Source organism: Lactuca sativa, chromosome 5 (assembly GCF_002870075.4).
Source record: "Lactuca sativa cultivar Salinas chromosome 5, Lsat_Salinas_v11, whole genome shotgun sequence".
NCBI lineage: Eukaryota > Viridiplantae > Streptophyta > Magnoliopsida > Asterales > Asteraceae > Lactuca > Lactuca sativa.
In genome coordinates, this window is record NC_056627.2 from 257,151,802 (window position 1) to 257,160,803 (window position 9,002).

Consider the following 9,002-nt stretch of genomic DNA (forward strand, 5'->3'; position numbering starts at 1 on the left):
TTTTACTTTCTTCTTCTTCTCATCACGCTGAAGAAGCATGCGATCAGATGCCATATGATTCGCCCCATTACAATAATGGCAATTGAATCCAGCATCGCCTTTAAGCTTTTTCTCTTTCTTTTCCTATTTATCACGACCTCTTTCTCTTATTCCTTCTTTTCATCAGCTCTAGTTTTCCCAACAACATTTCCTTTCAGTTTACTATTTTTCGTCCTTGCATTGAATGGATTTTAAAGAATTTCTTTACTCGGTTGTTAGAGTAAAATGCAATAGCCTCATCATCGAAATTTACAATCAGCCCCTCATCAACCGAACCTTCCTTCTCATTAGCTTCTTTCTCTGCTTCCCTTCCAACTACTTTTGAAACAAAAGCTAGTGGACCTCCCAAACTAATCTTCGCTTCTTCATCAATTTCAGTAACTTCGGATTCATGAATTTTCAACAGATTGTATAGATCATTCAACGAAAAGTTATCAAAACTATGTTGAGTCTTCACCATTAAGCTCACGTTTCGCCATTCCTTGCGAACTCCCATAACAAACGTCAGATTGAACTCCATAGTAGACCTGGTGATTCCATATCGACTGCACTTGTATATTAGCTCATTCAGATGATCGTAGTACAATTCTATAGATTCACCATCTTTTTGTTTGAATTCTCTTAATTCAACCAGACAATTTTTCACTGAATTGATTTTTGTTTTTTCATTCCCTTGAAACATTTCCTTCAAAGTGTTCCAAATTTCTTTAGCAGTTTTACAACTACGAATGTAATTGTAAACAACATGAGGTAGATCACCTTTGAGTTCTCTCATGCATTTCTTCTCATTCTTCACCAATTTTTAGCAATCTCTTGGACATTTTGATTATTAAAAGAAGTTTCAATATTATGAATAGCAGGAGGTGGATGAAAATCACCGGTAATACACTTCCATAACTCTTCATCGATTCCATTCAAGTAATCTTCCATCCGATCAGCCCACTGATCATAATACTCGGGTATCAGCATTAGAATTTTAGTCGATGAACCAAGGAGATGAGAATAAGACGTCATCATGTTCATGTTGAAGTTCGCCATTAACGTACGCAATATTTTTGAGAAAACCTTGAATTTGAACAAAATTAAACAGATAAAACTTTTGATAATCACCAATCGAACATTCGAATTAGCAAGTAGACCGCATAATCGACTCACAACAGTAGATCTAGAATGAATTTCTGATGCAAAAGAGCGAAAAAATAAAATCTAGAATGAGACTCAAAACAATTGCGAAAATTCAGAAAAACAGATCAATTATGTATAAATCTTGCTTTGATACCAAATGTTGTTACAATAAAATCGAGATTAAATGACAAGATCATAGTAAGGTGTGATTGATGAACACAAGAAGTAAATATAATCTGTTTGGATCCAATTAGCTTTCAGTTAGTACAAAGTGTTTAGACAAGGTTACACGAATTAGCAAAAAGGCGAAAAGTTCTTATTTACTCTAGTACACTTTCCTATTTATAGGAAAGCTGAAAGAGAACAAAAAATACAAGGGACTAAAACACTAGACTTTGTACATTAAGATGCCCTTGTAATAAGATTACAAACTAACGAAGCTATCAATAAGCTTCGACACCTCGCAACTACATTTGACCTCTACACATAAAGTTGGCACCTTTATGCTATGGAGTCCCTTAAAGGCTCCAGATCTGAAGTCATAACTCCAAACATGCTTGCATCCATGAACGGTTCCGAAATATGCTCCTTAAAGCCCTAAACTACTCCATGAAGAGATCTAGTAAATTAATAGTCAAGGTATAGACTTTATACCTCAGTAAGGCTGCTTGGACAACAAAATCTCTGAATCCAAGGCTCCTTCCTTTAACCAAGCACTTCTAGCTTCCACTCCTTCAAGAAAATACCAAAGAGTGCTCTTTTCACTCACACACACTCAAAAGGCTCAAGATCATGAATTAGGGTTTTGCTGGACTGGGGGAGGCGATGAGGGAGGACACAATGAAGTGTTAAGGTCCTTAAATATGGTGCAAACCCTGAAAATTAGGGTTTCACTCTGGTAGCCCGACTCGTTGAGTTAAGACTTCTCAACTCGTCGAGTAGACTTCAAGTCTCGCGTCCCAAAAATTTGTTTCTACTCGACGAGTTTAGGACCTCCAACTCGTCGAGTCCCTTTGTAAAAGTGAATAATTCTTATTAAAATACATACCATGAACCGGGTGTTACAAATTTATATGTTTTAGTTTTATATTTCTTTTTTTATGTTTGCTTTTTATCACAAATTTAGTGGGACCAAGTTGGGTATTCGACGAGTGGTCACTATGCAATGAAATGAATGTTTGATTTTTTGTTGTCTCCAGCAATCTTAGTTCGAAGAAAATACGTAAAATTTTTATTATCTGTACGGACTAGGAATTTTACCGATGTTAAATATACAGAGAATTTTGTAATAACTCTTTTTACAACGAGTAATTCTTTCTCATTGCTATGATAGTTTTTCTCGGCTGCTTTGAAACTGCCAGAGGTGTACCTGCAAATTTGTTCTTTGTTTTTGGAATTTTTGGCTTTTAAAACTCCTCCCCAAAATTCATCAGAAGCATCAGTTTTAATAATTAAACTGTCTTCAATGTTCGGAAGATAAAGCTTTGGAAAATTGATTAAAAATTTCTTTATCTTTTTGATATAATCTATATCATTATTGACCAATTCTAAATGACATCTTTTTTTAATTTTGCCTGTCATGGCTGCAAGTTTTTTAATATATGTTTCAGCATAAGTTAAAACACCAAGAAATCTTTGCAGGTGTTTTTTGTCTTCTAAAACATTTGGAAAATCATGTAAATGTTCAAGAATATGTTTTTGAGGACAGTGAGTGCCTTCATTTATTTCTAGATAGTGATAAGGGGCAAGTGTTGCTCCTTGAATCCATTCCGGAAGAGAGGAGATGACTCTGATTGGGAAGTTCTTAATGGTTTCTATCATACTGGTTGGCAAGAACCTTAGTTCTTGCAAATTGCAGCTTGGATAGATGTTGTCTATTAATACTGCCGAAAAGGCTTGTTGGATTAATCTTGGATCTGCTCCTTCTAGGAAGTTGTACAGACTTTTGGTTTTCTTATCAGTTGTGAAAAATCTTTCATGGATAAGATCCTCTGGGCATGCCGCTCTAGCTTTACTCTAGATTGTTCTGAAATCTTCAAAGGAGATTGCAGGGTTGTTGACTTCATATTCGACATCATTTGGGATGTCAAATCTTTGGTCTCTGTGTTCTTCTTTGATCTTCCGAACTTTCGGTTTTAGAAGAGGTTTTTTGGTCTGATTGGCTTCGTCATTGAAGTGGCAAAACTAAGTCGTGCACTTGTTTCATTTCTGAACTTCTTGCATGTTACTTTATCGACCTTGCAGAAGGTCTCTGTAATTCCCCAGTTTGTATGTATTCCGGCATGTAGCCCTTTGTAGATTACGTAGAATCTTTCAGCTTCTTTGTTAAGAGCCTTCTTGTAATCTGGTTTAAGCTCCTGCACAGAATTGTTAGTAGGTGACGAAATTGTCATTTTACTGATTCTGTATCAAGAAATTATCTAAAATGTTATTAATTAGTTATAATTTTATATTTCATATAGTTTGATACCCTTTGGAATGAAAAAAATCCCTTAGAGGAAAAGGCATTGGTTATGACGGTTGCTACGTGGGCTAGAGAATTTCTGAATAATTATGTGAACGATGTTGTCTAAAAGTGCATATAAGGTTGGTTGTTAATCGATATAACATTCTACTTTTAGTTTAATAATTATTTGTTTAATATATATGTTTTGAAATGTTAGACAAAAAACTGATTATTTGTTGTGTTTGTTATTCAGTGAGGATGGAAGATAGTTGTTACACTTGATTATATCAAATCAAAAACTTTTTGTGATACCTTATATCAATGACTATAATGGTTGGTTATTTATCATGTCTACATTAACATAATTTGTACATCATAGCATACTTTGTGTATTGAATGTGTTGGATGCAATTTATATACTTGTGTAGGTTAATTGTAACATAGTGTATTTTTTATGTAAGCCTCAATAGTTATTTTAACAAAAAAAAAGGATCAACATTCTCTATATGACCCGGTTATTTGAATGGAACCGATGCATATTTAATCGTTATATGACCCTGTTTGGGAATTGAAACCGGGCTACTATCTTGCTATATGACCCTATTTTATGTGATAGAACCACAACGTAATCTCCTTGTATGGTCTGATTTTGTCTTCTATAATCCTCTTATATACCCTGGCTTTATAAACAACTGTATCGATAGGAGCCGGTTTTAAAACTGGGTTTTATTTCATTTAACACATAGGACTTGCCGGCTATAAGACCCGGTTGAAAATCGGGTTATTATGTTGATTTATCCGGGTCCTGTAAACCTATTTATAGTAGTAGTCACAACGACTGTTGCACAACGAAAGTGGTGTGATGGTGTGCATGCTCATGGTGGCCTTGCCACCTGGTCAATGGCGGATGTAGTGTAGAAACAATGGGGTAATGGGGTTCATGCCCCCCACTTGAAAATAAGACTCGTCTTATATTTTTAGGAAAAAAAGATTATTTAAATTATGTAGATGGTCCATCCTCTTGACATCTTTTCTTATTTAAAACTTATGCTCTAATGAATATATTTTTACCCAATTTCAATTTTCACCATTAGATTTTTTTCATTTCTTTTACAAACACCATCAAAAACTCCATCTACTTTTATAACTATTAGGAAACCATCATCAGTTTGTTGCTTTCTTCCTGCTGCGTGCGGCCATTGCCAGAGGAATGTTGCCCACGGCCATTGCCGGAGGAATGCTAGTAGCCTGAGGGATCTCTGACCATTGTCGCCGGAAGGGATTATTGCTAGTTATATGGTGGACCCCTGTTGATATTTATTCTGAATCCGCCACTGCACCTCACTACCAACATGGCTTGTACAATGTATATCGCTTTTGGCCTTAGTTGAGATACCCAAAGCTTTGCGGTGTATGTAAACGAGACATTATTCATGAATCTTATAAATTAATGGGATCATAAAATGTTAAGAAACATATAAAGATGTTAAAATTAAGTATATCAAACAATCGTAACTAGTAAATCAGATCAAATTAAAACTAGTTGTACACATCCCAATATATTTCCACGTGGCCATTGTTATTTGTAATATTACAATAGCTTATTAACTCACTAGATACAAACGGGGAGTAACTCCCCAATTAAATTACTAGAGGTACTGTTGTGGACCAACTATGCCTATTAATATATGTTCTCATGTCAATTATTGTTGCCTTCTTCTTCTTCTTCTTCTTATTTTGCTTGTCCTTGTTCTTGTTCTTCTTCCTCTACACTCTCACTATTCCCCTCCCATTCAACAACATTGAGAGTGAGAGGGATGGAAAAGGAAGAAAGTTTTTCATTAGAAAAAGGAGACGCCAATCTAGAGCTTGATGATGATGGAAAACCTAGAAGAACAGGTATACATATGAAAGTCTTTCGTTAATTTCTTATGCATTGTCTCTAATATATCTCTAATATATATATATATATATATATATATATATATATATATATATATATATATATATATATATATATATATATATATATATATATATATATATATATATATATAATTTCTTTTTTGTACTTGTAGTTAGAGGTAACAGATTGTCATGCCATAATTTCTAATTAAAATATCGTATTGTAATATTGGTTGTGAAGGGACATGTATAACTGCAAGTGCACATATAATAACAGCAGTCGTAGGATCAGGAGTGTTGTCACTGACATGGTGTTTAGCTCAACTGGGTTGGATTGTAGGGACTACTTTTCTTGTAGTGTTCGCAGCCATCTCTTGGTTCACTTGCATCTTGCTTGCCGACTGCTATCGATCTTCTGTTAATGGTGCTCGAAACTACAACTACATGCAAGCCGTCAAGACTAACCTTGGTAAATTTCATTTTCATTTGGGCAAATTATGCCATATTGTCTTGATTTTACCATTTTTACCGAAGTAGGTATACAATAGGCTTCCTTGATTTTTTTACCCATGATAAATTTTGTCTTTATTTATTTATTTTTTATAGACCATTTCTCTAACTTCGAGTGATATGGTGGAATCAATATATGGATGATTTTATAAAGAATAAATTACAGTTTTGGTGTCTGTGGTTTGGTCTAGTCAGATTCCTATTTTCAATCTAATTTTTAAAAATTAAAAAAATGCATCCTTACGGTTTAAAAAAATTACATTCTTAGTCCATTTAAACATATCATAGTATCGGTACTATTATATTTTTTTTTCTTTTATATATATATATATATATATATATATATATATATATATATATATATATATATATATATATATATATATATATATATATAAGTTTGGTTCCTATTAAGTAAAAAAGAAACAAGCTAATAATGTTAAAACTTAAAATCCTTAACAAAATTTTAATTAACTTTGTTATTTTGATGCATAAATTTATATTGTGGATTTACAAAAAAACTCCTTTGGATTTGTAATATACGTTGAAGAATCTTTCACCATGTTTCGTAGGAGGGCTTAAATACAGGTTCTGTGGGATAGCTCAATACCAAACTCTTGTTGGTGTAAGTATTGGATACACCATCACTTCGTCAATCAGCATGGCGTAAGAATTACAAACCAGATTAAATGTCCTCATCCAATTTAGTAATTGTGTACTTGAAATTGCTAACTTAATTAATTTGTTTCAACAGGGCGATTAAACGATCAAACTGTTTTCATAAATACGGCCACGACAAGGAGTGTCACACATTGAATACTCAATATTTGATAATCTTTGCATGTATCGAGATCATTCTAAGCCAAATACCAGACTTCCACAAGCTGTCCTTCATTTCCATAGTCGCCACCATCATGTCTTTTGCTTATTCTAGCATTGGCATTGGTCTCTCCATTGCCAAAATTGCAGGTCATGCGTCATTCAAACCTATCTTAATTAATACTATCAATTAAAATATCTGGAATGTTTGCCTGAATGGTAATTTGATGTATTATAAAGGAGGTGCACATCCAAACACAAGCCTTTGGATACCAACTAGGACAAATATATCAAATATGGACAAAATGTGGAACACTTTTTGTGCCGTTGGTGACATTGCTTTTGCTTATTCTTTCTGTGCAGTTCTCATTGAGATACAGGTCTCTCTCTCTCTCTCTCTCTCTCTCTCTCTCTCTATATATATATATATATATATATATATATATATATATATATATATATATATATATATATACACACACACACACAAAATGATAGATTTCTTTCCGAATGTAGGACACACTGAAATCAAGTCCTCCAGAAAACAAAGTCATGAAAACGGCTACAACCATTGGAATATCAGCTTCTACATCCTTCTACATGCTATGTGGGCTACTTGGATACGCTGCATTTGGCAACGACGCGCCTGGAAATTACTTGACAGGATTCGGTTTCTATGAACCATTTTGGCTCATTGACATTGGAAACATGTGCATTGTTATTCACCTTGTTGGAGCTTATCAGGTACCTAATCTAATTCTCTAGATTAGCATATTATGTCTAGAGAAAATTGACATTTTTCAAAATATTCATTCTTTGTGACGTTTTGTAGGTGATAGTCCAACCTTTTTTTGCATTTGTTGAGAATTGGAATCGTAGAAAATGGCCAGAAAGTGAGTTCGTGAACAAGGTATACATCATTGGTTGCTTCAGGATTAATCCTTTCAGGTTAGTCTGGAGGACTACCTACGTGATACTAGCAACGCTGGTTGCCATGATTTTCCCATTCTTTAATGATTTTCTAGCGCTTATTGGCTCAACGACATTCTGGCCATTGTCGGTGTATTTCCCAATAGAAATGTACATTTCTCAGGCGAAGGTTCGGCGGAATTCTTTCACCTGGATTTGGTTGAAGGTACTCAGTTTCGTGTGCTTGCTTGTATCACTTCTTGCTGCTATTGGATCTATTCGAGGCCTTGTAGTCTCAGTTAAGACCTTCAAGCTCTTTCGATCAGCATCTTAATTAGGTCTTAGTTCTTTTTTTTTTTTTTTTTTGCCTTCGTAGTTTAAGAATAATGATATAACATGGTTTAACCAATGGTTTAGAATCATGTATTATATTTCTATAACTTCAACGAGCAACTGGAATCATATCATTATATGGAAAAACATAGATAAGTAAAAGAGCAAACTAGCTATTTATTGGGATTTTGGTTCTTATGGTTCCAAAATTTATATTTTCGTCCTTATTAGCAGTTTTCATTTGTGACTTCTTCCGTTTACTCGCCTCCACCTGCCCGACGTGAGGAAATTTCAATCATTTTATTTAGTTATTTTAATTACTATGTTACAACCTTGGAACACAAGCTTAAAATATTTTTAAATTTTCATTAAATTAATAAGATTAAAGTTTTTTTTAACTTTTGTATTAATTGTTTAAACTTAATATATCTTCTTATTTGAATATCCGATATACGTTATATATATATGAAGACATTTAACATAATTATTAAATGTAAGACTCGTGTACTACACAAGTTAATTAAAAAATTTTAATATAAAAATGTAAACATTAATCGCCTTTTAAAGTAATATTTTAAAATAATACAAATGGAATGATGAATATATAAGTAATTCCTTTTATACTAATAAAAAAACTATTGATATTTTTTAAATAATTGTGTTGTATATCAAGGTATAACATTAAGTATTTTTTTAAAAGAATTTCAAAATAAATACAAACGAAATAATGAATAAGTAGGTAATTAAATCTATACTAATAAAAAAACTATTAAATGCACAAGATATTGTTAGTCAATAATATTGTTACATAACCAATCAAGTGTTACAACTTCAAGAAAAATATGTCTTTGTTTTCTTTGCACAAGATATTGTTGGTGAGTCATACTATTAGATAATTGATATTTAATGAAAATAT

The 9,002-nt window shown here is 33.1% G+C and overlaps 1 protein-coding gene across 1 annotated transcript; it reads left to right on the forward strand.

The window, feature by feature from the left end:
• The first annotated feature begins 5,400 nt into the window (after window positions 1-5,400).
• Window positions 5,401-8,301, forward strand: LOC111887010 (amino acid permease 6). The gene is made up of 7 exons (XM_023883243.3): window positions 5,401-5,509; window positions 5,757-5,984; window positions 6,598-6,691; window positions 6,780-6,994; window positions 7,085-7,224; window positions 7,361-7,588; window positions 7,677-8,301. The coding sequence occupies exons 1-7, from the start codon at window positions 5,428-5,430 to the stop codon at window positions 8,085-8,087; spliced, it is 1,398 nt and encodes a 465-aa protein (XP_023739011.1). The 5' UTR covers window positions 5,401-5,427; the 3' UTR covers window positions 8,088-8,301.
• The last annotated feature ends 701 nt before the right edge of the window (window positions 8,302-9,002 follow it).

Coding starts and splice junctions, on each gene's coding strand:
- LOC111887010 (XM_023883243.3), top strand. CDS start 5,428: ATGGAAAAGGAAGAAAGTTTTTCATTAGAAAAAGGAGACGCCAATCTA. Junction 6,692..6,779: donor ACTTCGTCAATCAGCATGGC/GTAAGAATTACA, acceptor TTGTTTCAACAG/GGCGATTAAACGATCAAACT. Junction 6,995..7,084: donor CTCCATTGCCAAAATTGCAG/GTCATGCGTCAT, acceptor TGTATTATAAAG/GAGGTGCACATCCAAACACA.